At 46.4% G+C, this 27,615-nt stretch overlaps 2 protein-coding genes across 3 annotated transcripts in view; one reads left to right on the top strand and one right to left on the bottom strand.

The window, feature by feature from the left end:
* Positions 1-696, bottom strand: part of NFKBIB (nuclear factor of kappa light polypeptide gene enhancer in B-cells inhibitor, beta) — a 16,152-nt gene extending 15,456 nt beyond the window's left edge. Inside the window, exon 1 of the mRNA XM_006901081.1 lies at positions 518-696. Within this exon, the coding sequence (XP_006901143.1) occupies positions 518-696 (179 nt within the window). The remainder of the gene's footprint in view (positions 1-517) is intronic.
* A 426-nt stretch (positions 697-1,122) lies between these two features.
* On the top strand, positions 1,123-27,615 carry SIRT2 (sirtuin 2). 2 transcript variants are annotated; one of them, XM_006901079.1, is made up of 16 exons: positions 1,123-1,190; positions 1,893-1,939; positions 9,021-9,075; positions 9,253-9,366; positions 13,392-13,433; positions 13,576-13,682; positions 13,798-13,854; positions 14,474-14,542; positions 21,483-21,612; positions 23,532-23,591; positions 23,888-23,943; positions 24,115-24,191; positions 24,267-24,318; positions 27,068-27,138; positions 27,271-27,337; positions 27,460-27,615. In XM_006901079.1, exons 1-16 carry the CDS (start codon positions 1,175-1,177, stop codon positions 27,613-27,615), a joined length of 1,176 nt encoding a protein of 391 aa, XP_006901141.1. In that variant the 5' UTR covers positions 1,123-1,174. The 2 variants fall into 2 exon arrangements, with proteins under 2 accessions (XP_006901141.1, XP_006901142.1); XM_006901080.1 differs by lacking the exons at positions 1,893-1,939; positions 24,267-24,318; positions 27,068-27,138; positions 27,460-27,615 and having other exon boundaries at positions 1,146-1,190; positions 24,115-24,162.

Raw genomic sequence — 27,615 nt, 5'->3', positions numbered from 1 at the left:
GATGGGAGTGTCAGAGAGTGCGACTGGCACAGGACAGAGTGGAGTTTAGGGCTGTTGTACATAGGGTCGCTATGAGTCGCAAGCGACTCGAAGCGACTCGACGGCACATAACAACAACAAGATTAGGTTCATAAATTAGGAAGTGAGGATCAATGAGCATGTGTGGAGGTTAAAAGTCAAGGGGAGCGAGAGTTCTAAAAAAGATTTCAGGATCAAATTAGGTCAAATCAAGTTTGGTGATGTGGATCTCAGGAACGTGGATCAAGATTGCAAGAAAGAAGAGTCTGAAGCTATTGGGTTAAAAAACAATACTAATAACAACTAAGATAAAACTGGATAGGGGTTTATTTAGTAAAGATTAGGATTTGGAGGTGGTAAGAAGGATAAGAAGTCAGATTTAGAGTAAAGGTTAACAAATAGCATCAGATCACTGACGAATCAGAAAAACGATCTTTCAAAGATCACTTATCAGAGGTCAGATCCATGGGGTCTGTTTGGGAGTTTAAGGTTCACTCACGTGTCTCCATCCTCAGTGACGTAGCCGAAGACGAGGGGAACCCACGACAGTCCCGAGCCCAGCTCTAAGCCCAGTCCTGGTCCTCCGGGTGCTGCTGCGTCCGGACCTAACGAGCCCAGGCCACTATCGCACCACTCGTCCGCATCTGTGGCCTTGCCCAAGCACAAGACCCCGGCCATGGCCCCCTCTCACTGCGTCGGGGCGGGGGTCGGGGCACCGGCCAGAGGACACCCGTCAGCCAGACTCTCGCTGGGCTCTGCCGGGAGCTCTGGCGCTTCCGCTCTGCGGGGAATTCCCCAACACTCCCCGCTACTATGTCCAATAAGAATGAGCTAAACCGCTTACGTCCCGCCCTCTCTGGAATCGAAATCAATCAGAATGTTCAGGAGAACTACAGCTCTTAACCCATTCCCACATTTTCCGGAGCCCTTTTCCATCATGACTGCTAGCGCGCAGCCCTCTGGAACTCATAGTCGAGTCCTGGAATAGTTAGTTGCCTTAACCGGAGGGACGCGCTCAGTTCGTCGAATCTCTTGTCTGCGGCCGCTATGGTTTCTGGGAATTGTAGTTCTTCGTCCTTCCCCTGCCCCTCCTCTTCCGTTGCCGTCACGGGACAGAGCTTTCGGTGACAGCCCCAAGGGCCCCGGCCCCGCGCCCATGGCTGAGCCGGACCGTGAGTCGAGGGCGATAATGGGAGGTCGGGCCGCGCCGGAGCCTGGTTGTGTGAGATAGGCCTCGGGACCCGAGTAGCACTGCATGAGGGAGGGGGATTTGAAAGACCTTTGCTAAGTTGGTGGGTTTCTGGGGTCGCTTCTTTCCATTGTTACTGACGATTGCATGTTATTTGATCCTCATTGTTAAGGGTTCTCGTTGTCCCGTTTCGCTAAGGTTACCTGGTTGCTAGGGGCAACTGTAGGATGCTAGAATCACTCCTGATTCTTCCCTCTAATCTGTGCTTCTAAACCTCTTACATTCTGTATTTCTAAACCTCCTTCCCTAAAAGATCTGCTCTCCCAAACCCACCTCCCAACCAGGGTATCCTTTCCTATTTCCTATTTCCTCTTCTAAATTTCCTCCACCCTATAAACCTACCCACCTCTACAGGAGCACACAAACGCACACACTACTATGCCCTTTCTAATGCCTACTAACTCTTTTTCTATACCTGTGTCCTTTCCTTTCGCCCATCTTTCCTCCTAAACCAACTTCTCCCTTGCTCCTCTGTCTTAGTCGCCTCCCTTCCTCCCTATTCCTCACCCTTATAGAACTAGATTGGTGGGTCTCCATGGTGGCTTTATACCACTTTGAACCCCTTCCTTTTGCTGTAACCATCCTCCCCGCACTGTAACCATGTCTGCCTCCCCTCCTCCCCCAGCCTCTGACCCTCTGGAGACCCAGGCAGGGAAGGTGCAAGAGGCTCAGGTGAGATGGAGGGAAAGGGTGGATTGGAGGGAAGAAGAGAGAGGGATTTACTTGTTCTTACATCCCACTCTGGGGGAGGTGGTAGAGGGGAGCCAGCTTCCCCAGGGCCCCCAGCTCTCTATCCCAGTCCCTCTCTCCAGCCCAGAGTGCAGCTTCCTGGGGTGTGTTGGATTCTGGGACTATCAGAGAAATATGTGGAACTCCAATCCCAGGATCCCAGGATCCTAGGTCTGCCCTCCAGGGCTCCTTGCTTCCTTCTTCCCTCAGCTCTCACAGGGAAGTCACTAGAAGACAAGCCTAGAAGGGGTTTATTGGAGTGAGTACCTTGGGACACTATCAGAGCCCCTGAGTAAACTTTGTGTGGTCACAGTTTCCACTTAACCTCATCCCTAGATGTGGTCTGGTCTAGGCATCAAACTGAGATAGTGACACTTGTATTAAGTGGAGTGACTTAGAAATTCCTGCAGAAATTGGCAAATGACATTCCAAGCTGAGGACATAGCTTGTGCAGAGACCTTGAGGCGTGAAAGACTGTGATGTTTTCAGTAGTTTGATGACTGGGAGATAGTTAGTGTAGTTAGGAGCCATGAGTTGATTCTAATTCATGACGACTCCATGTGATCGAGTTGAACAGCACTATAATGTTTTCTAGGCTGTGATCTTTACAGGAGGAGATTGACAGGGAGATGCTGAGTGAGTTCGAACCCCTAACCTATCAGCCAAGCACTAGTCGGTTGTACCACTAGGACTCCTTTGGCTGGAAGCTTACTGTGTATGAACCTTTCTTCCTAGTGATGTATATGTGTTGCCTGATTTGATCTTCGTCACAGCTCTGGGAGAAGTATGCCCATTGTATAGATGATGCATTTGAGACAGAGTTGATAAGCAGTTTGTCTTCTCTCTGTTGACTAGAAGAACAGGTAAGGGTTTGCAACTCAAGACACTCAGCATACTGTCTTCCAGATTAAAGTGGGAACAGAACAGCCTTCTAGAAGCTAGAAGGCCATGGCCAGCACCTCCACTGCCCTTGCAGGCAGAGCAGCGTCAGCTGGGCAGGGCCCTGGAGTCCTTCCACAGAACCTCTTTGTCTGCAGCCCACCCACAGATGTGAAGTTGCTTTGCAGATGTAGGTCAGTGTAAATGCTGTGATTAAAATGCCTCACAGAGGCCCAGCAGAGCAACGCTAAGGGTATAAGGGTTTCCTCTCAGGCCAGGGTTTCATACTTCCCTGGCTCCCCAAGTACCACCACTGTCATGTCCAGAGAATAAAAGTGTAATATTAAAAAGCAGTTTTCAAATCCAGAGAGAGAGAGAGAAATGGAGTTGTAAATCACAGCATTGTCTGCAGTAAGGCAAAAATTGGAAGCAGCCCAAATGGCTGTAAATGAACTATGGTTCATCCATACAATGCAATATTATATGGTGGCTTAAAAGAAGGAGGTGCAACCTTAGACCTCACCCAACCTAATGTACTCAATTTCAATTCATGGCAGCCCCCCATCAGGTTTCCTGGTCTCCAAATCTTAAGGGAAGAACCCTAAAGATATAGAAGGTTAAAGATTGGGCTATTAACTGAAAGGTTGGCAGTTCTAATCCTTAAGATTTAAAACATATTGCTACCAAGATTATTCTAATCCATGTTGACCCTTCTGTTGGGTTTCCAAGTCTGTACATTTTAACAGGAGTAGACTGCCTCATCTTTCTCCTACAGAGGAACAGCTGGTGGGTTCGAACAAATGATCTTTCACTTAGCAGCTTAACACATGCACTTGAGATGACCTGTTTCTATAAAAATGGAACTTTTTTTAAAGAAAATTATTTTCATATAATAATACCTTTACAGTATTTTTCATTCATATACATTGGTTTTATACAATCTTTCATTTACATTGTTTCATAAAATCTTTCTATACATCCTATTTTATATTCTTTTTTATACTAGTTTATTTACAAAATTAAAATATATCAGTTTTCACAAAAGATTCTTCCCATTTCCCTCAACCTCCCCCATCAAATTGTGTAACCCCATAATTAATCTCTCTCTCTCTCACACACACACACACACACACACACACACACACATCCTCACTCCTCTGCTTTCACCCTTCCCCGCCTCGGATCCTCATACTCATTGTACAATAATGACTTTAAATAGTATTTGTTCTTATGGAATTGAGTTAGTTCCCTCAGCGTAATGATCTCCAGTCCCTCCCAATTTAGGTAATAATTTACAAAATCATTGCTCCTGCATGCTGCATAGTATTTCATTGTGTGAATGTACCATAATTTCTCAATTCATTCGACTGTGGTTGGACATCTGGCCTGTTTCCATGTTCTTGTGATGGTGAATAATGCTGCTTTGAACATTGGTGTGCAAGTCTCCATTTGTGCCTCAGTTCTCATTTTCTCAGGGTGTATTCCAAGCAGTAGAATAGCTGGGCCATATGGAATTTCTATGTTCAGCCTTTTGAGGAAGCGCCAAACTGCCTTCCAGAGTGGTTGTACCATAGAACAATCCCACCAACTCACCACATCCTCTCCAACATGAACTTTATGTGGGATGGTGGTGGAAGAACATGTGTAATTGACATCAGATTGTCAACAGTGGTTGGCTTGATGACCAGGGGACTACAAGGCATGTACCATGAGTTACACATTTTCTAACATTCAGAGGCTTTGCAAAGCTTCTGTAATCTTAAAAAGGATTGTTCTATACAAGATTCAAACCTGGCAAGCATGGCTTTGATTCAAAAGGAAGTTGTAGGTATACACTATGGATTAAATGGGAGTGGGAGAGAAAAAAATTAATAATCAGAGAAAGTGGATGAAGAGAATAACAATATACAGTAAGGATTTGCTTGGACTTTGATTCTGGAAAAAATCAATGAGATGTGTAAATTTTCACTCAAATAAAGTAGGTTTTTAAAAAAAGAAAAGACGCTTCAAGAGGAGAGAAAGAAATAAAGGAAGAGAAGGAGCACTGTAATGGGGAAGGACACCAGGGAGAATGGGAGCCATACCAGGACAGTCTGACCTCCACTCTTCTGAGATGGAGACCTGCAAACTTTTTAAAAGAAAATTACCCCACTGCCTTCAAGTCAGTTTTTACTTCTGGCTACCCTCTACTGGACTTTTTTTTTTAAATTATTTTTGTGTGTGTGTGTACCGTCAAATCGGATCTGACTGGTACAGGAGGAGATTGTCCCTCCTTCTCCAGCAGAACATCTGGTGGATTTGAACCACTAACCTCTGGGATTGCAGTGCATCTTCTTGCCACTAGGCCACCAGAGCTCGCCTCTACTGGACTTTTTTTTTATGATACAAGGGTTTTTATTAGCGAAGGAAGTTGGAGTTTTTATCAGTCTTGTAGTAGTTAAGGAGCTGAGCTTCCAATCCAAAGGTACATGATCCAAATCTCTCAGCAGCTGTCTGGGAGAAAGATGGACAATCTCTTCTCATGTGATTTATAGCCTCTGAAAACTTACTGGAGGGTCAGCTATGAGTTATTTCTGACATGAATGAAATGTTTGTTATGTTGTTGTTGTTGTTACTAGGTGATGTTGATGAGTACAGCTCATAGAGACCCTGTTCTACTGGACTTTTACGGCATGACAACCCTCCACTGGGTTTCCAAAGCTATAAAGTCTTAATGGGAGCAAATTGCATAGTCTTTCTCCTCAGGAGTGGCTGATGAATTTGAACCACTGAGCTTTCAGTTAGCAGCCCAACACATAGCCCACTATGCTACTAGGTTCCTTAAAAGAATGTCAAAAAGTGAGAGGTATTAAAAAAGACCACATTTAAGAGAAACCCTGACATGGAGCAGATTACCCAGGAGCACAGGCTTACTTACGTTAACTTGTTGTGTGCCTTCTGGTCAGAACTGGCCCATAGCCGACCCTCCAGTGAGTTTTCAGAGGCAGTTAATCGCACAGGAAGAGATTACTGCCCATCCCTCTTCTGCCAAGCAGCTGGTGGATTCAAACCATGTGCCTTGGGGATTGCAGCACAGCTTCTTACCACTAGGCCACATAACAGTTTCTTCTCTTTTTCTTTTTCTACACCTATATCACAGATTCTACTTCTAGGTATGGCAGGCATCTGTCTGTCTCTCTCATAACACCTTCCCACAGAATCAAAATCTCTCTTCAAATTTACATTCTCTGGCAGAAAGCTCATTAGGCAAGGGACATTTGCTTACCTTGCTCACTGGGTCGTCTGGCCTGGCCAGCGTTATCACCCAAAATACACTTGAACCTGGACCTGAAGACACAGTGAAAGGGTGGCTTAATCCACAGAGAATTGTGCCACTGACTCACAGAGAGCAGTTCCTCCCGTGCAGTTTACAGCCTCTGAAAACCTGCTGTGCTCAGCTATGGCTTGGCTCTGACTTGGTGGCAAGAGTTTGGGGTTTCTGTTTTGTCTTGCTCTAGGTGTTTTTTATTTTGTTTTGCTTTTAAATCAACAATAATATCCATGAGGAATGTGCTCCTTCAAACAAGTAAGGATAAGACACCAAATACCAACAGTTGCCCAAAAGCAAAGATGAAAAGCCAAGGAGGGACAAGGAAATGAGAGGGAGGCAGATAGCGAAACCCAAGAAAAATCACTGCAATTAAGTCCATTCCAGTTTATAACAACCCTCCATTGAGTTTCCAAGGCTATAAATTTTGATAGAGAGCACTCTCAGTTTTTCTCCTACTGAGTGGCTGCTGTTGGTGTTATGTATCAAGGCAGAACCAACTCATAACTGACCCTCCAGCAGGTTTTCAGAGATTGTAAATCACACTGGAGGAGATTCCCCACCTTTTATCCTTGGGCCAGCCAGTGGATCTGAACTGTAAGCCACCAGAACTCCAACTACTGAGTGACTAGTGGATTCAAACTATCAGTCTTGCAGCCAGCACCCTGACAAGTTGCATACTGTATCTTCAGGGCTCCTGGAAACAGGCAAGGAAGGATAAAGGAGGAGAGAGTCCTGACACTTTGCAGGGATAGCCACCAGTGCCACAGAACAGTTAGCAGGTAAATTGTTACATAGGAGGTTAAGGGTGCTGTGCGGGCTTTCATCTAAAACATGTTAAAGTGTTCAAAAAAAGAAAAAGAAAGCTAAAAGAGATACTGGGAGTCCCTAGCTAGTATAGACATTTAACATGCTCAACTGTTAACCAAAAGGTTGATGGGTTTTTACCTACCCAGGGGTACCTTGGAAGAAAGGCCTGGTGATAAGCTTCTGAAAAGCAAAACCTTGAAAATTCTGGGGAGCACAGTTCTAACTCTGAGTGGGGATGCTTGGAGTCCAGTTGGCTTGATAGCAGTTGATTTTGGGGTGTGATATATGTACTGCAGTTGTAACTAGAGCCAGTTTGTTCAGAAAGTCTTCTTTTTTTTTAAATTTTTTTTTGTATTATTTTTATGTGTACCGTCAAATCAGATCTGACTGGTACAGGAGATTGCCCCCTCCTTCTCCAGCAGAGCATCTGGTGGATTTGAACCGCATACCTCTGGGATTGCAATGCAGCGTCTTGCCACTAGGCCACCAGAGCTCCCTTAGAAAGTCTTCTTTATAATGTATGACAAGTTACCTCGATCATGGATGGACCCAGGAATATGCATTGAAGGAAACAAGAAAAGAGGAAACTAAAATTATTCAGAGTAAATCCTTAGTCTTGGACAGGGGTGACTTACTCAAAAGCACTTAATAAGCATGAGTTGACTTGTGCTTACTTAGTCCTTTATAGGATTGACATACTAATTTAAACTGATTCCACAGATTAGAAACAAGTCTTGGTCAGTTTCTTGCCATAATTTCCACCATTTGAGAGGAGAGGTTCTGATTTTTAAAAAACCCTTAAAATCAGGGCAGTGAATGACAGGGAGGGTGTTATCAGAGGGGTTTTAAGCAAGGGAGTGAGGTCATCAAGTTTATGTTTTTGCCAGATCATTCCCAGGTCCAGTCCTAGTCTTGCATACAGCAGGCCATGTCTAGGTCCCATACATTCAGTAATGAACATGACAGACAGAGTCCCTTCCCTTATGGAGCTGGCATCTTGATGGACACTACATGTATCCCTAATTGAATGACTTGGGAAGCCAAAAGGAAGGGCCTTTCATGTGATCAAGAATGGGCCACAGCCCAGAGAGAGGCAGGGCGAGCCTGGACTGAGAGGAACTGCTAGGCCAGGTGTGGGAGGAGAAGGAAGGGTGCTCAGGAGGCTGAATGAGGCCCCAGAACTATGGCAGGAAGCAGGGGAGGCAAACAGGAGGTGCCAAGATAAGGTCAGAGCTTTGGCTCAGGGACCCAGTGAGTCCCCTGAGATGAGGCCTAGGGGAAAGACCAGATTTGGAGAAAATGCTAAGGCCCCTTTGGGACACAATAAAAGTGATGGTCCTGCAGGCTGTTCACAGGGAGGTACCAAGAATGCCGCAGATAGAGGTGGCATCATCAGTGAGAAGGTTGAGTTCACAGACATGGGGCGGGGCCGGGGGGGGGGAGGTTTGGTAGCCCAGGGAAGGTGAAGAGAGAGAGTAAAGAGGACCCACAGACCTGCAGGGTGGGAGCTGGGTCCAAAGAAGAATAGATGATGGAGGTTATTGGAGCAGAGTGGATGGGCTGGGGCTTAGTGGGGGAGATCTGGCGGGGCCTGATAGGATGAGGACCACTATTCCCAGGAGTGACTTCCATGAGGACTGCTGCAGGGCTGCTGGTGAGGGCTGGTGAGCCCATGCTGTGGGAACTACAGGGGGTGTGCATGAGAGAGGACGAGGGCACAAGGGTGTGGTGATAAGTGCCCTCTGTAGGTGCTGTTCTAAGGATCTCACCTGTGTGCACTCGCCCCCCATGAGCCGTCTGAGCCCCATTTCAAAGATGCGGAGAGCTGAGGCTCAGGGAAGTCCCTCACAAGAGGCTATGCCCTAAAGAGGAGCAGCCCAGAGTCTACACCCCACCCGCTAGGGCTTCCTTTCCATTGCCTCCCACTTTCACAGCCTGCTCCCCAAGCCCCAGTGTCACCCTCACCTCTTTCCATCCTCCCTGACCCCACTTCTCTGGCCTGCCCACCCCACCCTACCCCCATTTCAGGATTCGGATTCTAATTCAGACACTGAAGGAGGAGCCGCTGGTGGAGAAGCAGAGAGTGAGTATCTTTCTAGGGTCCCCTCGGTCGAGGATTTCAGGACGGACATTCAAGGTGTCACAATAGAAGTGGTGCCAGTACTTGTAGTTGTGAGGAGGCTGGGGAAGCAGGGGCTGGTCAGGGGCACCCCATGTATCTGATTCAACACCTACCACATTGGTGTCTCTTTCTTATCAGTGGACTTCCTGCGGAATCTCTTCTCCCAGACATTAGGCCTGGGCACCCAGAAGGAGCGTCTGCTGGACGAGCTTACCCTGGAAGGGGTGACCCACTACATGCAAAGCGAGCGCTGTGAGTGCCCTGCCTGCACTGGGCCACTAACCCCCATCTCGACCCCAGAGGACTTCTCACTCAGAGCCGTCTGCATCAGTCACATCTTTTGCTTGCAAGTTATTAATAAGAAACCTGACTCAATTGGCTTCAGTCTTTAAAAAGCTAGTGTATTGATTGGTTCTGTAACTTATCCAGCCTGCTTCAGGCATAGCTGGATTCAGGTGTTTCCATGATATTGCCAAGATTCTAACTCCGGGTTTTGGCTCTGCTTTTTGTGTGTGTGTTCAGTAAGTTCCCAGGAGTTCCAGCTGGGTCACATGCCCATGCTGGACCCACTAACCATGTCTGGGTCACGTTTCCATTGCTGAAATTGTGCTGTGCTCTGATTGGTCGGTGCTGTAGACTAATGATAATACACGTAGGCTTATGAGTAGGTTAAATAAGCCAATATGGACATGAATGCTTACAACAGGGCCGGGACATGGTCAGACATGCATGTTTGCTCTGATTTTAACTACCGGAAGCATGTTTCATGTGTGGGTGCAGAGGTGCATATTTACTGGGTCAGTGTGTAATTTATATCCCTTACTTTGACTCAAGATCCCCAGAGTCTGAGAAACCAGACGCTTGGTTGTTCTTGTCTAGAACAATCAATCCTTTCAGGGCCCTGAACAACCTTTTGTTGAGCACATCACCTCCAGTGTCTCTGTACTCTAATGGCTGCCAGCTCCCTCCTCAGGCAGCCACCCTACTATCCTGAGCCCCTGCCTACAGGCCAATCCAGGCAGCAGACTACAGCCATGTTTGTCCTCGGTGGATCCCCAGAAGAATGTAGACAGTGGCTATGAAGTATTCATTCCCTCTGCCCTCTTTACCCAGGCTTCCAGAGTCCCTGGCTCCTGAGGATCCCCTGAAGGGGCAGTAATAATTATCACACTTAATTGAGCCTCACTGTCTGTCAGATATGTCCTCCTATTTTATCTTCCCATCATAACCTGTGAGGATTCAATAGAAGTGAGCCAGACAGGGAAGGAAACTGAGGCACAGAGAGGTTGTGATTTGGTGTATAGCTACACAGCTGGCAAGCAGCAGAGTTAGACTCCAATGCCAGGCCACCTGAATCCAGCGCACATGATCCCACCCCATGGCCTCTCTGGGTCTGGCCTGCAGGTGACCCAAACACAAAGCTGTCACAGTCCTCACCTTTGTACACAGACCCTGCTTCCCTTGCTTCATGGGCATCCAGGCTTTTGTCTGCCTATCAGCTGATGGGCAGATGCCAGGGTATCGTGTGACAGGACTGGCTGCCAGCCTGTGACTGATATTTCTGCACATCCCATCTTCTTGGGAAAAGAATCCACTCCCTACCATATCTCTCCTCCTCCCTTTTGGAGGAATAAAGTACTTATCGCTTTATGAATCATAGGTCTAGAGAAGTTTAGTACCACTGACTCAAAGAATAATTGGTGTGTTGAATCGTTTCCTACTCAGAGCAACCCTAAAGGACAGAACAGAACTGCCCCTAGAGTGAGTTTCCAATAGTGTAATACTGTGGAGCTGCTGTGGACTTCGAACCACCAGCCTTTTAGGTTGTTGTTGGCATTGCTGTTGTTGTTGTTGTTATGTACCAGCGAGTCGAAACCATCCCATAGCTGACCCTCCAGTGGGTTTTCAGAGCCAGTTAATGGTAGGGAGGAGATTGACCATCCTTCTTTCACAGAGCAACTGGTTCATTTGAACTGTGTGCCTTCAGGATTGTGTTGCAGCTTCTTACCACTAAGCCACCAGATCTCCTTTTAAGTAGCAGCTGAAAACTTTGCTATTATCCACCAGGGCTCCTTCAAAGAATTAATAACCAGTTCATCTATAGTAGTTACACGGTGTCAGTTGCTGGTCTGAGCTTTTTACGTTAATTCATCTATTTTCTTGTCAACAGTTTTCCCAGGCCAGTACTGTAGTTATGCCCATTTTATAGAGAAGAAAACTAATGCCCAAAGTGGTAATCCGAGATGTCTAAGGTCACACAGCTGTAAGCAGGGTGCTAGGATTTGAACCCAAGCCAGTAGGCTCTGGAGCCCTCTATCCACTCTGCCGCCCACTGGGAGGAGGCTGGGAAAAGCAATCTTTAGGCTTCGCCTAAAAGTATCTGCTTTGGTAGCTGATGACATGTTTGATAATTATGAAAAGTAACACAATGAAGGAATATATATGTATATATAAAATGTGCTAGAAACAGATGGTCTTCCAAGATTGAGTTTAAAAGATAAGGTGTTGCCAGAGATTTTGTTATCATTTTTATGATAATCTACAATTGTTCTTGTTGAGCTCTGTTTGTGTTGCTCTGTCAATCAAAAGGGAGTTTTGGTGGCCTAGTGGCAAAAAGCTGCACTGCGATCCCAGAGATGCAATTTGAATCCACCAGCTGCTCTGTAAAAGAAAGATGAGCAGTCTCCTTCCGTGTGATTTATTGCCTCTGAAAACCCACTGAGGGTCGGTTCCAACTCAACGGTACAATAGCTATCAATCAAAAAAGCCAAGCAACTCCAATACATACCTACTGGTGACTCCAAGATGAGCAGTATCCTCTCATTAAGATTTACAGCCTCAGAAACCCACTCACAGGTCATTTTTAGTCAGACTTACTCACCAATAGTGAGTGAGTTGGCAGTGCCTTCACCTACTCCCCCCATTCTGCCAGCAAGATCTTGGAAGACCTAGACCTGGTTAGGAGCAGAAACTACTTTCTGAGTTGCCTTTTCCGTGTCTGGTTCGTATAGTTGTGTTTGTTCTGTCCAGCAGACTCTGACTCATATAACACTATATAACAGAGTAGATCTGACCCTTAGGGCTTACTAGGCACTTATCAAAAATTTAATTTTTCTTAGATCCATATATAATCAGTACTCATGGAAGTAACAGTAAGGGGGGGAAAGGAAGAAACACACACTATATTGCATACTGAGGAACACTTTAAAGTGTTAGAGAGCAAGGATGTCACTTTAAGGACTAAGGTGCACTTTAGTCAATCCATGGTATTCTCCATCCCCTCATATGCATGTGAAAGTTGAACAGTGAATTAAGAAGACTATAGACATTTTGACAGATTACTAAAGTATTGACTGCCTTTGAATTGTGTTGTCAGCAAAGAATATTGAATATCCCCTGGACTGCCAAAAGAATGAACAAATCTAAGGAAGCTCTGGTGGCCTAGTGGCAAGAAGCTGCACTGCAATCCCAGAGGAACATGGTTTGAATCCACCAGATGCTCTGTTGGGGAAGGAGGGGCAATCTCCTCCTGTACCAGTTATATCTGATTTGATGGCACACACACAAAAAATAATAAAATAAAATTAAAAAAAGAAAAAAGAATGAACAAATCTGTCTTGGAAGGAGCCTGAATGCTCCTTGAAAGCAATGATGCTGATACTTCATCTCACATACATGCTATTGGGAGGAGCGACATCACACTTGGTAAAGTGGAGGCTCAGAAAAAGAGGACGACCCTCAACAAGATGAGCCGACACAGTGTTTGCTGGGATGGGCTTGAGCACAGCAGAGACTGTCAGGACGGAGCAGGGTTAGTTCTGTTGTGTGTGGGGTCGCTGTGAGTCAAAGTCAACTCAATGACAACAACAATCTTTTAAGCAAGAAGATTGCCAGTTCTTTCTTCCTAAGGAATAGCTGATGAATTTGAACCAGTGACCTTTCAGTTGATAGATGAGTGTGTAACCATTGTGACACCAGGGTTCTTTTGAATTGTCTTTAATTACTATCATTTCAGACAGAGGATTCTACATCCCTGTGCTGGCTCTTCTACTGGTTGACTGTGTGGTCCTTTTCCCTACCTGAGCCCCAGTTTCCTTATCAGTAAAATGGAAGCATCATAACACAACTGGCCTTGCCTCGAGTTGGTAGAGAGGAAGGATTTCGTGAGCTCTTGCACCTGAACCACTCAGGCAGACACAAGGCAGCAAGGGCATGATGGGTGCTGCTGCTGAGGGCCGAGCAAAACACACAAATGAAACCTGCCTTCTCTCCTGTAGGCTCTAGGGTCATCTGCATGGTGGGAGCTGGAATCTCCACGTGTAAGTGTCCCCTGACCCCACGAGTAAGGGAGCCTCTCCTAGGCTCTGGGGAGAAGTCTGGGACCTTGCTATAAGGGGTTGACGTGGACTAAAGAGACCAGCACCCCTGATGGCCTGTCCACTGCTTTCTGCTGCTTCCCAGCTGCGGGCATCCCTGACTTCCGCTCCCCATCCACCGGTCTCTATGCCAACCTGGAGAAGTACCATCTGCCTTACCCTGAAGCCATCTTTGAGATTGGTTATTTCAAGGTAGGTGCTCTCCTAGGGGAAAATGACCCTAACACTGATGGGGGTAGAGGGAGATCACAGATCCCAGCCCTCTTCTCACCATGGCCATCTCTGCCCCTGACTCTCTCCCTCACAGAAACATCCAGAGCCCTTCTTTGCTCTTGCCAAGGAGCTTTATCCCGGGCAGTTTAAGGTGAGATCTTTTTTTGCAGGGAAACAGGAAAGGTTGGGAGAACACAGGCACAAGAAGGCCCCCCACCCAGGATCCTTCAGACATGTATGTTGTTGTTGTGTGCTGTCAAGTCAGAACCGACCCATAGCTGACCCTCTGGCAGATTTTCAGAGGCAGTTCATTGCATGGGAGATTGCCCCTCGTTCTCCTGTGGAGCAGCTTGTGATTGGGGTTGCAGTGCAGCTTCTTGCCCCTAGGCTACCAGAGCTCCTTCAGACGTGTACAGAGTAGTCATTAAGTACATGAACTCTGGCCAAGACTGCCTGGGTTCAACTCCTGCCTTCTTCATCTGTAAAATGGGGTGGATAGCCATATCCAAGGGATACCAACAGGCTTGAGTGAGTCAGTAATACTTAGAAGAGCCCAAGCTCTAGAACCAGCCTGCCTGGGCACAAATCCCATTAAAGCTCCCTGTGTTTTCCTCTTCTATGAAATGGGGATAACGGCAGTCTCTCCCTTCAAGATCCCAATGATGATTCCCCTGAGGTGAAGCAGGCACAGGGCCGAGACAGTCTCTGGCGCACTCGGCGTGAGAAGTGTTTTCTGTTATTGTCAGCACTGACATGATTGTTCCCTGCAGCCGACCATCTGTCACTACTTCATCCGCCTGCTGAAGGAGAAGGGGCTTCTGCTGCGATGTTACACACAGGTAGGTGAGGCTGTGGCATGCTGAGGAGCGGGCGGGCTGGATGCGACCTGGCACCTCCAAAATGGACAGAGCAGAGCGGTTAATTATGGCTTTAGCCACACAGACTCGAGAACTCTACCTCCTGCGTCCTGATTGAATGCACCAGAGTGAGCCCTTTCCCCTTTCTCAGCCTCAGTTTACCCATCTATAAAACAGAGTAAGTAGGGGTGGCACTAAGCCCCCATCTGTGCCTGTAGATGGCCTCGATTTAGTTACTATGCCAGCTTCTTTCCAGCAGATGACCTCATCTAGCAAAGCCAGCAGTTGTTAGGCTTCTGTCCAATTGATTGTGACCATTTCCAACAGGAAGTGCAGTATCTTACAGAAAAGCTGCCATGTGTGGGCTGTGATCCACCATGTCAAGTTCCTGGCCATGGGCCTCTCACAGTGCTGGCTCTAGGAGTCATTGGTGAGACATTTGGAGCCTCTCACCCCAGTAACTGAAAGCCATTTGTGCATCCACCATTTTTCTGTGAACATTTTTTCAACTTACATCTACTTCAGAGCATGAAATGATAAAACAAGGATGTCGTCGTTGTTGTTGTTGATTGCCGTCGAGTTGAGTACAACTCATAGCGACTCTATGAACAAAAGATCTATTGCCTTTCCAAAGCTATCATTGTTTCTCCAAGTTCATAGAGTTTCCAGAGGCATGTAGTTTAGGAAGTGGATGCCACTCCTGCTTCCAACCCTGTTTTACAACTGGGAGCTCCACCAAACACTGTCCACAATGGGACACCATTATGGTATTTGATATCCCCATGGCACAAGGCTCGGTATCACAGCAAACCCAGATTACTTTATACAGCACATTGACAAAGAGTGATGTGCAAAGTCGAAGAATGTCCCTCCAGATATAACAGCACTAGTCTCATTTAGCAGTGGTTAAGTGTTTCTGAGTCACATACACTCAGAGTAAGCTTTGCACAAAAGACCTGAACTCTGTTCTATAATTAACATCATTTCTGTACATTTTAAAAGAGTTTGTAGAGTTTCCAGAGGCATCTGGTTTAGGAAATGGATGCCACTCCTGCTCCCCAACTTGAATCAATCTGGAAGCTCATCCAAACATTGTACATAATGGGTAACCATTATGGTTTTTGACACAAGTATGGAACAGTGTTCATGTGAATATAGAAGCAGTCCTCATTTCCTTACCCTCATCCAGCTCTGGTACTTAGTTGTAAGCACTGGTAGGAGTTTAATGGTGAAGAGTTCTTAGTGAGAGCTTTGGTGTTTAGTGGTAAAGAGTTGTGCTGCCAACCCAGAGGTACATGGTTCAAATCCACCAGCTGTTCCATGGGAGAGCTATGGGCAGTCTCCTCCCAGATGATTTACTGCTTCTGAAAATCCATCAGAGGGTCAGCTGTTTGGTACCGATTGGAAGATACTTTGGTATCTGCAGTATCAAAGGTGGCCAGCAGGGGATGCCAAATCCTTTAGCCAGAATTCTTCCAGTGGGGCAGGTGTTCTACCCTGGGACTGAAAGTGAGGAATATGAGTAAGGGGGGCGGGAGGGTGCCCTCTGGGGCCCAGGCAGAGCCCAGGTCTTGGATAAACCTGACACTACTTCTGAGAGAGCCACTTTTACTAATGAGGTGTGGCTCAGACCACTCACTAATGATGCCAGAAGTTCCTCCTGTGTGTGGTTTCATGAAGTCCTCAGCACTGCCCAACTGGCTCCTTACTTGACAACTAGCTGGCATTAAACAGAACAGACAAGCATCCCTAGCCCTGTAGAGCCGACACTGTAATGTGGGGAGAGGGACAGGGGACAGGATGGGTAAAGGGGAACATCCAGAGTGTCAGATGGCCATGGGGCCACGATGAAGCAGAGAAAGGGGAGCTGAGGCACTGTATGAAGTGGGAGGCATTTGGAATTTCCTAGAAGGCAATCATGGAAGGCTTCACTAACATCTAAACAAAAACCTAGAGGATGAGAGAGGGAGTCATTGTGATTATCTAGGAAGAACAGCCAGTGCCAGAGCTCTGCTATAAGGCTCTGTCCATTATCTTGAGCAGTAGGGGTTTATGACCTGACTAAGATGTTCACAGGCCCTCTCAGGAGCAGACCATGAGCACAAGGAGACTGGGGAGGAGATGACCAGGCTAGTCTATGCAGAGATGAGGATGAATAGAACCAAGATGGGAGGCCGACGGGAGGAAGCAGGCAGGTTCTGGATCCGAGAAGACGGCACCTGAGGACGTGCTAATGGGGTGGATGTGATTGTAGAGAAAAAGACACTTGGAGACGTTGCTGTTGCTTTTACCAGGACGGTGGGCAGTGTGAGGGGACTGGGGGTTCAGGAGAGGAGTTTGGCTGAGGCATGAAGAGTGGGAGATAGATGCCTGTTTGAAGTCTGGATGGGAGCTGAGAATGTGGGCTGGAGAAGTAGCACATAGAGAGCATTTCTTCTCCTAGGATGAGATCATAAGGCCTGGGTGTAAGAGACCAAGTTCCGGGACCCAGGAACTCGCCACCTCCATGCCAGGTGCCCACAGCCAGCTCTGTTCACAGCAAATCTCCTGTCCTTCATCATCACAACACTGCATCAACTATGTGATTTCACACACACACACACACACACACACATACACACACATACACACACATTTAAATGTTTAAAGCCAACATTAGTGTATTCTTGGGAAGGAACAAATATACTAAAGCCGACATTAGAAGCCCTGGTGGCATAGAGTGTCTTATGTTGATCTCTTAAGTCATCCGTTCAAATCCACGAGCTGTTCCTGTTAAGATTTCCAACCTTGGAAACACACAGGAGGGTCACCATGAGTAAGAGTTGATTTGAAGGTAGTGGGTTTGTTTGTGTTTCTTTTCTTACAGTGATAAAAGTTAGAATAATTGTTACTGTTCTTTTTAATTTTTAGTGTCAAAGTTTACAAAGTATATTTGGTTTAGTGGGGGAGTTTCAGTCAGTAATATATATATTTTGTTTCATACCCTTAATTACTTTGTTTCATACCATTAATTATAATAGTGTCTTGTCATCCATTCATTCCATATTGTTTCCCGTTACCTATCTTAATAATGTTTATTATCTATTAATTTATTTTCTACTCCTACCATTCATCCCTTGTCCTCCCTATTAACCATTCTAAAATGATTCTCTTTGTGTATAAATCTTTCTTTAGTGCTTCTGTAATAGTAGTCTTTACAACATTTGTCTTTTAGGACTGACTTATTTCACTCACCATAATATCATTAAAATGTATTCATGTTTTGCAGTGTTTCACACACTATTCATTATTTCTCAGGGTTGTTTAGTACTCCAGGGTTCTTAGAGAGTTTTTTTGGGATTTTTTTAAAGCCAACATTAGTGTATTCTGGGGAAGGAACAAAGAATGCAGACATTACTCCTTGTCCTTTGCAGTGTTTAATGTATGGAATTAAGTTCACCTACATTGCCTCATCTCATAGCCATTGAGTCGGAACTGACCCATAACTGACCCTCCAGTGGGTTTTCAGAGGCTGTAAATTGTAGGACAGAAGATTTTTCACCTTTTTTTTTCTTTTTCAAGGAACCACAAGTGGATTTGAACAGCCTGCCTTTGATTTAGCAGCAGAACCTACATAATGTATAACAAACTTGACTACTAATAGAAAGTTCAGCAGTTCTAGTCCACAAGCCACTGCACTGGAAAGATGCACAGTCTCATCCATAAAAATTTCCCTTCTCAGAAAACTGCTGGAGTCAGAACGTGATTGACGGCAGTGGAAAATTTTTTTAACACATTTAAAATGGCAACTTCCATAGACTCTGTAATGGTTAAAAAAATGTGTTCTCATATGTTACGAAACTGATTTATTCATCCTTTTTTCCCCTTTTCTTCAACACCAGCCTCATTTTGAGTCACTGACCCAGTTTTCTGGAACACATTGTCTTCACTATCTGAATTGTGACAACGCAGCGCTTTCAAAATTTGCTATTTTTATCTAAGACACAAGTACCCATTCAAACATCAACACAGTTGTCCAATCAAATTGTTGTGAACTCTACAGCAAAATGGCTTATAGTTTGTAGTTCCTCCCAAATATGTGTAAATGGTTTTTATAGCTCTTGCAGAATATATGTAAATTCAAAATAGAAAACCAAGGTGCATTGACACAGTAACCATGAGCTCGAGCGTATCTGAGACGGTGAGGATGGCGTAAGAGCAGGCGACGTTCAGACCTGTTGTTCACCGGGTTGCCATGAGGCCTGAATGACTTGATGGCTCCCAGCAACAACCTGGCGGGGTAGGGGGGGGTGCGGTTAGTGGTGCTGGTAGATGCTGTCGAGTCTGTAAAGCGCACAGGAAGAGATTGCCCATCTTTCTCCTACTTAATATAAACCCTGCTGGCATAGTCTATAGGGAGTCTTGCTACTAACACAAGGCCATGCCAATCTAGCAGCTTGAATCTACTCTGAAGAAGAAAGGTGGGCTGTGCAGTCTCCTCTCGTTTCCAGTAACAGTGTTAGAAACCCAATGACTTGATGGCAGTGAGTTGTGGAATTTTAAACCCAGAAAACTCACTGCTGTGGGGTCAGTTCTGACCCATCGTAACCCTCCATCAGTTTTCAAGGCTGTAAATCTTTACTGAAAGAGAGTAAAGTGACTAGTGGACTTGAACCATCAACCCTTCTGTTAGCAGCCGGTCAACAAGGCTCCTTATCTACGAACTATGCAAGCAAATACACAAACTTATCTGGGTTCTCCCCCCACCCATGTCCTTTCTTTATGTACTGCCCTAGTTCTGCTCTATCTTCTAAAGCCACAGAGGTCATTTCATATCAATACACACATACTTGCCTCATTCTTTCTCATCTGCTTGTGACTTCTCTCCCAAAAGTAGTGACAGAGAAACACAGAGGCACCTGGGATTCCCATGAGTCAGAATGATAGCCAAAGGCTTTTTAACTGGTTACTTATTTCTTGTGCTCTTTAACTCACTCACATACACATTGCATACAGGTGCAGAAGGAAGTCATTCATTAAATTGAGTCAGGCAACACAGAAAAACCAAGGTTTCTAATAGAGAGGGGAAAGCCACTGAGAACCAGGGACAGTGAATTGTGTCTGCATGTTTTGGGGCTAAGCCCATGGCTGCTTGGTCAAATAGGGCAGCCTTTGTCCAATTCAGATATTCAGCTATCTGTGGAATTTCTCGGAAACCTAACACATTTCACTGGGACAATGGGTCCCCATTTCCAGTACCCACCTCACTCCCAGAAGCAGCTGCCTCTACAGCTTTCCGCAGTGGGCCACAGAGCTGTTTAAAATCATCAGCTGCTGTAAGAAGCACAAGAAATACCAGCTGTCTCTGTACAAAAAGCATTCTTACCTGCTTAATGCAGAAAGTATCTCTCCTCAAAGTACACGAGTTAACAGAAAGATTAGATGGGGCAGTGACTCGGTGTTTATGGGGGAGGAATAGCTCAGAAAAGCTCCAAGCATGTCATCAGTGCCACTCAGCTGTCCATGTAGACACCATCACAGTGCTGTGTATTCTGCTGTGTGTAGCCTCATACTCAATGCTATCAAGTCTGAACTGACTCACAGCTGACCCTCCAGTGGGTTGTCAGAGGCTATAAATCACTTGAGAAAAGATTGCCCATCTTTCTCCCAGGAAGCAGCCTGATGATTTCGAACAAGCCATCTTTGGATTGGTAGTGCAGGTCTCTACCCACTAGGCCACCAGAGCTCCCTGTAAAGTCTCACGACATAAAAGAAGTCATTTTTTTAAAATTACATAACTTAAAGTCCAAGAAAGTAGTAAGTGGTTACTTCATGGTGACCAAAATTGTACCCCCATAAAGTTAATGTCAAACAAACACAGGTTAATAAACGAGTGTCAAAAAACCAAACCAAAAGCTCCCTGCCGTCAAGTTAGTTCCAACTCGGGGTTTCCAAAGGTGAAAAGCTTTGTAGAAACTGGCTGCCTCATCTTTCTCTCAAGGAGCTGCTGGTGAGTTCGAACTGCTGAGCTTTTGATTAGCAGCTGTGTTTAACTTACAGCTCCATCAGGACTCCTTGAGAATTGTGACCAGTCAGTGGGCATGGTTTAAAACAAGCCAGCTCTAGGGGAGCTCTGGTGGCCTAGTGGTAAGGAGCTGCAACTACAATCCCAGAGGCGCACGGTTTAATCCACCAGATGCTCTGCCGGAGAAGGAGGGACAATCACCTCCTGTACCAGTCAGACAATAACCTCCTGTACCAGTCAGATCTGATTTGACGGTACACTCACACAAAAATAATTTTTAAAAAATTAAAAAAAAAACACAAACAAACAAAAAAACGAGCCAGCTTTGATTCACTCAGGTGTGTTCCTGCCTGGAGGGTTGCCACAGACAGTTCCCATATTACACGAGGTGCAAAGTGAAGGCCTTGCAGATTTATACTCTTATTTCAACAGATTTGTTTTGAGCAGATGATATGGTTCTAACAAACATTGCTCAAAATGGAAGCAGAGTGGCCCGAATTTGCAAAGAGACACTATCTGTAATGGGCTAGTGGTGGCCAGGGTCTGTGGCCTCATAGATAAGTGAATTTGGAGCCCCACCTTCAAGTAACCTAGGACTTTTAGTTCTCCCCTGGAATGGTCTCTACCCACTAGGTATGTGTTCAGACACACCCTGCCGCAGCAATTCCACTTGCTTCTCTGCTAACCCAAAGGTCACACCTCTCTGCTGGTTCACATCCACCAAAGGCTGCATAGGAGAAAGATAGGCAGTCCCTCCCATGGATTTACAGCCTTGGAAACTCACTGGAGAGTCTGCTATGAGTCTGTTCTAACTCAGCAGCAATGAGTTTGAGTTCTCTCTTGTCCTCAGCCCTACCTTCTGGTCTACAAGGGATATGATCTTCTCCTTGTCCTGCTTCCCTCTATCTTCCCTTCCAGAACATAGACACCCTGGAGCGGGTTGCAGGGCTGGAGGAGGAGGACCTGGTGGAGGCCCATGGCACCTTCTACACGTCTCATTGCATCAGCTCCCTCTGCCGGCAGGAGTACACGCTGAGCTGGATGAAAGGTGAGGGGCTCAGGATCACCCCAGGGGCCCACTTCAGCTCACTGTCTGCTCCCCAGACCACAATAGGTGCACATGGCCAGCTTGACCCCAGACAGTTCTGTCCAGCACAGCTAGCTGGACCTTCTCAGTAGATAATGGCAAGCACCAAAGAATTGTGGTGGTGAGGAGTCCCTGGCCCTCACACCTTGAGCCAGGTTATAATACACAAGCAGGTCCCAGTCTGTCCTGAGAGCTCTTGAAACTCCAGTTGTTCACCTCTTTAGATTTTCAGGCCACATCTGGTTTGGAAAGCTCATCAGAGTAAACCCAGTGGTGTCCTGGTGCCACACTGTCTACTAGAACCTTCTGAGATAATGGAAAGGTTCCATATCCACACTGTCCAGTAATGGTCTGCTGAGCACTTAAAGTGTGGCCAGTGTGACTGAGGGACTGGATTTCTGATTTACTTGCATTTTCCCTTTGTTTTCCTTTTTAAAAACACCATACATAGATACTCATGCCTTAGAACAAGTCAGTTGTACAAGATCTAAAGGGCAGTAATTGCCAAGGGAGAAAGCTCAGAAGGCAAGAAGGATGTGTGAAAATGAGACTCACAGGGAGGAAATGGGAGGTGTGCTCTTCCACTATGGGAACTGTAATGCTGTAAAACAAAATCCATATGAATGATTAGAAAACCAATTTACTTTGCAAAGGTTCATTCAAAGCACAATAAAAACTTTAAAGTAAATACCCTACCTATATGTCTCATATAGGAAAACACTGTTCTAGAGGCCCAAGATTCAATTAATTCATTAGTTGAATTCACACCAAAATGGACAGTGGCCTTTGAAGCTGGCCACCACCATAGCTAGTGATGAGGCTGGGACATCTCTAGCGCTGTGAGTTACAGGACTTAGTAATGTCATGGTCCCTTTTCCTGTGAGGATGGAATGTTGAGAGAGAAAATAATTCACCCTGCCCACATATCTTGAATGCTGTGAGAACCTCTTTCTGAATCCATTATGCTGATTAAGAAGCCATCGTTTCACCCATGGGCACCATTTCCAGCTTGCTTTATACAGAGTTAACAAGGCCTTTGGTGTTCTGCAAGATAAGGACAGCTGCAGCTAGGTCGTGGAGTGTGGCCATTCTGATAAAACACCAGCTGACTGCCCCTGGGACAAGGATTCCTGAATAGGCCAACTGCATGCAGCTGGGGTCCTTTATAATGGATATTTCTCCTTATTGTATCTTAGTCACAGCAGCACATGCATCACCCACAGAATAGCAGTGTCTGCACAGAAATCTCTCCAAGTAAAGGCTTTCAGACATTAAAAACAGTGGTTTGTGAATATCTGTTAAATGAAGGGACAGATGGATAGATGATTTAGGTTTCTGTGGGTTGCAAGTGACAGGCTTTTATCATTAAAAAGCAGTAAGGAGGAGGGTTGTCTAAAGTGTGGTGTGGGGTATCGCAGGTAGCTGCTGGTCCTAAGTTTTCTCCCCAGTCCACGTCATCTGCATGTTTTTCCCTTCCTGCACCACACACACCCCAGGCCTGGGGCCCACCAGGCCTCTCTGACTTGGAGAGAAACAGGGTCATCTCAGAGACACACTTGACTCCCTAGTCCGGATCTCCCAAGGTGAAGGGCAGAACCCAGTTGCTTCTGTTGGGGTGAAATGCTTGCTCTTTCATGTATTGTTTCCATCACTAGCTGTGGATGTGACACTTGCAGCCATCTCTTAGAACTCTGTGTGTTGGGGTGGAGCTAGAGCTTTACCTCATTCTTTCCTGGGAGGACAGACACCCCAGGAAATCCTCCGTGACTGAGGGTGTGTTGTATTGACAATGGATGAGGAGGACATGCTGGATGGGCCAGAGCAGGCCCCAGCATGGAGCCTCCACCCACCTTCTCGCCCTTCCCCTTCCCAACACCCAGAGAAGATCTTCTCCGAAGTGACTCCCAAATGTGAGAAGTGTCAGAGCCTGGTGAAGCCTGGTGAGCTGTAAGACTGGGGGCGGGCCGAGAGTGACCGGGGCTGCCCTCGTGACTCTTCCCACCAACCCACGTTCCTTGCCCCCACCTCTGGCCATCTCACTGTCTGAGAAGCACCTTAAATCCATCCCGGGGAAGGTGGAGTTCCGTAGCCCCATGCAACCCTACTGCTCTCCAACTCCCTCCCTGGCCTTGGGTCTGCCTTCCACTCCTACCTGTGTTTTCGCCCTGTCCCTGTCTCTCCATCTCACTATCCCTCTGTGCCTCTATGTGTGTCCGTCCATCTGTCTCTACCTCAGACATCGTGTTCTTTGGCGAGAACCTCCCAGCTCGTTTCTTCTCCTGCATGCAGTCAGTAAGTGTTCCCTCTGCCCCATGAGGGGCAGCCTGGCCCTATCCTGGGGAAGGATGGTCACTTATCTGGCTGGCCGCAGGTGTGGGCTTGTGGTATAGGGTGCTGGAAGGGGGTGTGGGATGCAGCCTCCCTGAGGGTCCCAAAGCCTCATTGGCCTCTCCGCCATCGCAGGACTTCCGGAAGGTGGACCTCCTTATCATCATGGGCACATCCCTGCAGGTGCAGCCATTTGCATCCCTCATCAGCAAGTAGGTTGAGGTTGGGGCTGGGTGGGAGCGGCCAGAGCTGGGACAAGCCCTCAATCTCTGCTCCTGTCCCTGCAGAGCGCCACTCTCTACTCCTCGTCTGCTCATCAACAAGGAGAAAACAGGCCAGGTGGGTCAGCCTCTCCTCACGCATGTGCCCTCCTCCTGGACCCCTCCCTCCTCCTCACAGCTGTCCTACCACCACCACCACCCCACTGACTTGACCGGAGCACTGGAGCTAGTGCATTTCATGCTGAGCTGCTAACATTAAGATGGTGGATGATTCAAGTCCACCATCATCTCCAAGGAAGAAAGATGGGTAGTCTCCTCCCATCAAGATTGACGACCTCAGAAACCCAGTAGAGGGTCACCGTGAATTGAAATAGATTTCACGGCAGTGGGTCTCTTCTCAGCCACCAACTTGGAAATCCCAACATTTTTACTCCAAACCTAAGACTCTGGGATTCTAGAATTCAGAGAGTTCTAGATCCTGGGCTGCTTTGATTCTAAGAATCTATAGTCTTCGGGCTCATTCAAGGAGTCCCTGAGTGGCACAGAGGGTTCAGGGATCATTTCCCAACCAAAAGACTGGCTGCTTGAATGATAAACTGATAATCCTGGGGAAATTTCTCCAGAAAGAGGAATCAAGGTATGAAAATAGGACCAGCAAGAACCTCCTGGGTGCCAGTGCCCACGTCATCTAGTGCTGCATTAGTGGGGAGCTCTGGTGGCTTAGTCCTTGGGGAGTTGTGCTGCCACCCCAAAAGGGACACATCTCTGGCAGTTCAGATCCACCAACAGCTCTGCCGCGGGAAACTGACCATCTCCTCCCTCACCATTTCCAGCCTTAGAAACCCTCCAGAGGCTCAGTTTTGACCCCATGGCAGTGCGCGGAGTTTAGAAATTTGTTTTCTGACTGTTCAGGAAACTGTTGTTGTTGTTGTGTCCTGTCAAGTTAACGATGACTCATGGCAACACTATAAACAGTGGGCTTTAACTCTTCCCTGCCCTGTGCCATCCTCACCATCTCTGATATATTTGAGCCCAGTCCATCCTCCCTCTTTCGCTGACCCTCCACTTTTCCAAACATGACATCCTTTTCCAAGGACTTACTCCTAAAAATATGTCCAAACTAGGTGAAACAAGGCTTCACCATCATTGCCTCCAAGTAGCACGCTGGCTGCACCTTCTCCAAGTCTGACTCATTTGTACGTTGACATTCCATGGGATATTCTTCTCCACCAACATCCAAAGGCATCAGATTTTCTTCTTTCATCTTCTATTATTGTCCAGCTTTCACGTACATAGAAAGTAATTGAAAACACCATGGCTTAGAGCAGGCACACCATAGCATTTCAAATTCTATCATTTCTCTTGAGCCCTTTGGAGAGATCCTTAACAGCAGATTTTCCAATGCACTACATCTTTTGACTTCTTGATTGCTGATACCAAGGTTGTTGATTGTGGATCCAGGCAAGATGAAATTGTTGACAATTTCAGTCTTTCTCACCACTTATCATGATGTTGCCTATTGGCCCAGTGGTGAGGATTTTAGTTTTCTTGATGCTAAGATGTAATCCATATTGAAGGCTGTAGGAGACTAGAAGTAAACTAAGGAAGCACCTTGTCTTTTCAATGTTCCCTGGTTCATTAAAGATCTCCATGCCTTACCCTATCTCTTTTTCTTGCTTGTTTGATCATTTTCATATCTCAAAAGACATTAAAACACATTCTTTTTTAAAAATTTAAATTTATTATTAATTTCAGTAAAAATTTACAGAGACTTTGGATTTCCATTCATTCACTGCTGCACTTTTCTCCCCTCCCAACCCTCCCCCCTAGTACATTACCCTCGTATAAAAGTAAAACAAAAATTCTTTCATTGTTTTACAATCCCTCCCCCTAGGTCCACTCAACTATGCAGCCTTTGCTCTGGACTCCTGTCATGACAAAAATACCTAATCACATATCCCTCTTAAACAGTTTTCTCCCTCATCTGTTTCAATCTGGTGTACATTATTGAACCCATCTTTCTCAGTCTCTCCCCAACCCCGAGGTCATTCCTGCTTTACAACAGTGGCACCATGTGGTATTTGTCCTTTTGTGACTGAGATACTTCACTCCGCATAATGTCCTCCAGGGTCACACATTTTGAATAATATTGCATTAGTTCCTTGTTTTTCAATGCAGCGTAGTATTCCATTGTGTGAATATCCCACAGCTTCTCTATCCATTCATTTGTTGATGGGCACTTAGGTTGTTTCTAAATCCTTGCTATTGTGAACAAAGCAGTAATTAACATGGATGTGCATATATCTGCTTGGATGTCAGTTACAGTCTCTTTGGGGTATATTCCCAGTCGTGGAATTGCATTAAAACACATTCTATCTTGTTAGCACAGTCATTCCCACATCAGATTGTCATCATAAGTATAGAGATTAGATCTGATGTCAAGTATTTTGGGGCTGCACAGTTTAATCCAGAAGAGCCTGGCATCTTTTAATGTATGTGTAACACCAGGGAGCTCTGGCAGCCTGGTGGATAGGGAGTTACAATGCCAGTCTAAAGGCAGGCAATTCAAACCCACCAGTTGTTCTACTAGAGAAAGATTAGCAGTCTCGTCTTCTGCAGTTTACTGCCTCTGAAAACCCAGGAGAGGATCAGCTACTACTGGTCAGTTCTAAGTCGACAGCACATAACAACATGTATTAACTCATTGACATTGCATGCCTGTGAGGGAGTACGAAAGTTAACCCACTCTGCAGAGAAGCCAAGTCACTTGATCACAGTCATAGAGCTGGTATACAAACTCGAGCTAGTTGGCTCCAGATTCTGTGTTCTTAATGCCCTTTCCACGCCCTCACTTCCTTGTCTCACAGACTGACCCCTTCCTGGGCATGATGATGGGCCTCGGAGGAGGCATGGACTTTGACTCCAAGAAAGCCTACAGGTGAGGCTGCCTCTGGAGGGGGCATGGAGCTGGAAGCAGCTGGGTCTAAGTCAGAGAGAAAGTGAGGGGCAGATAAAGAGCTGGCAGGGCCTCAGGAAAGGCCAGGGTTCTGATATCTGCCTGCTTTCTCAGGGATGTGGCCTGGCTGGGTGACTGTGACCAGGGCTGCCTGGCACTTGCTGACCTCCTTGGGTGGAAGGTGAGAAGCCTGGGGACCCCAGCCCACCCTGAGCCCAGTCCCAGGACCCTATACCCCTCCTCCAGAAGTCCTCTGACTTCTCCAAGACACCCCTGACCTCTTGAGGACTTTGCCTCTTGTAGAAGGAGCTGGAAGATCTCGTCCGGAAGGAGCATGCCATCATAGACTCCCAGTCGGCATCAGGGGCCTCCAACCTCAGCACCTCTACTTCCCCCAGGAAGTCTCCACCACCTGCCAAGGAGGAAGCTAGGACCGCAGAGGGGCAGAAACCCCAGTGA

The sequence above is a fragment of the Elephantulus edwardii genome, unplaced genomic scaffold (genome assembly GCF_000299155.1).
Source record: "Elephantulus edwardii isolate Elephantulus edwardi_28Jun2011 unplaced genomic scaffold, EleEdw1.0 scaffold00308, whole genome shotgun sequence".
In the NCBI taxonomy this organism is placed as follows: Eukaryota; Metazoa; Chordata; class Mammalia; order Macroscelidea; family Macroscelididae; genus Elephantulus; species Elephantulus edwardii.
Note: the sequence above shows the minus strand (reverse complement) of the source record. Positions and strands in the feature narration are given on the sequence as shown.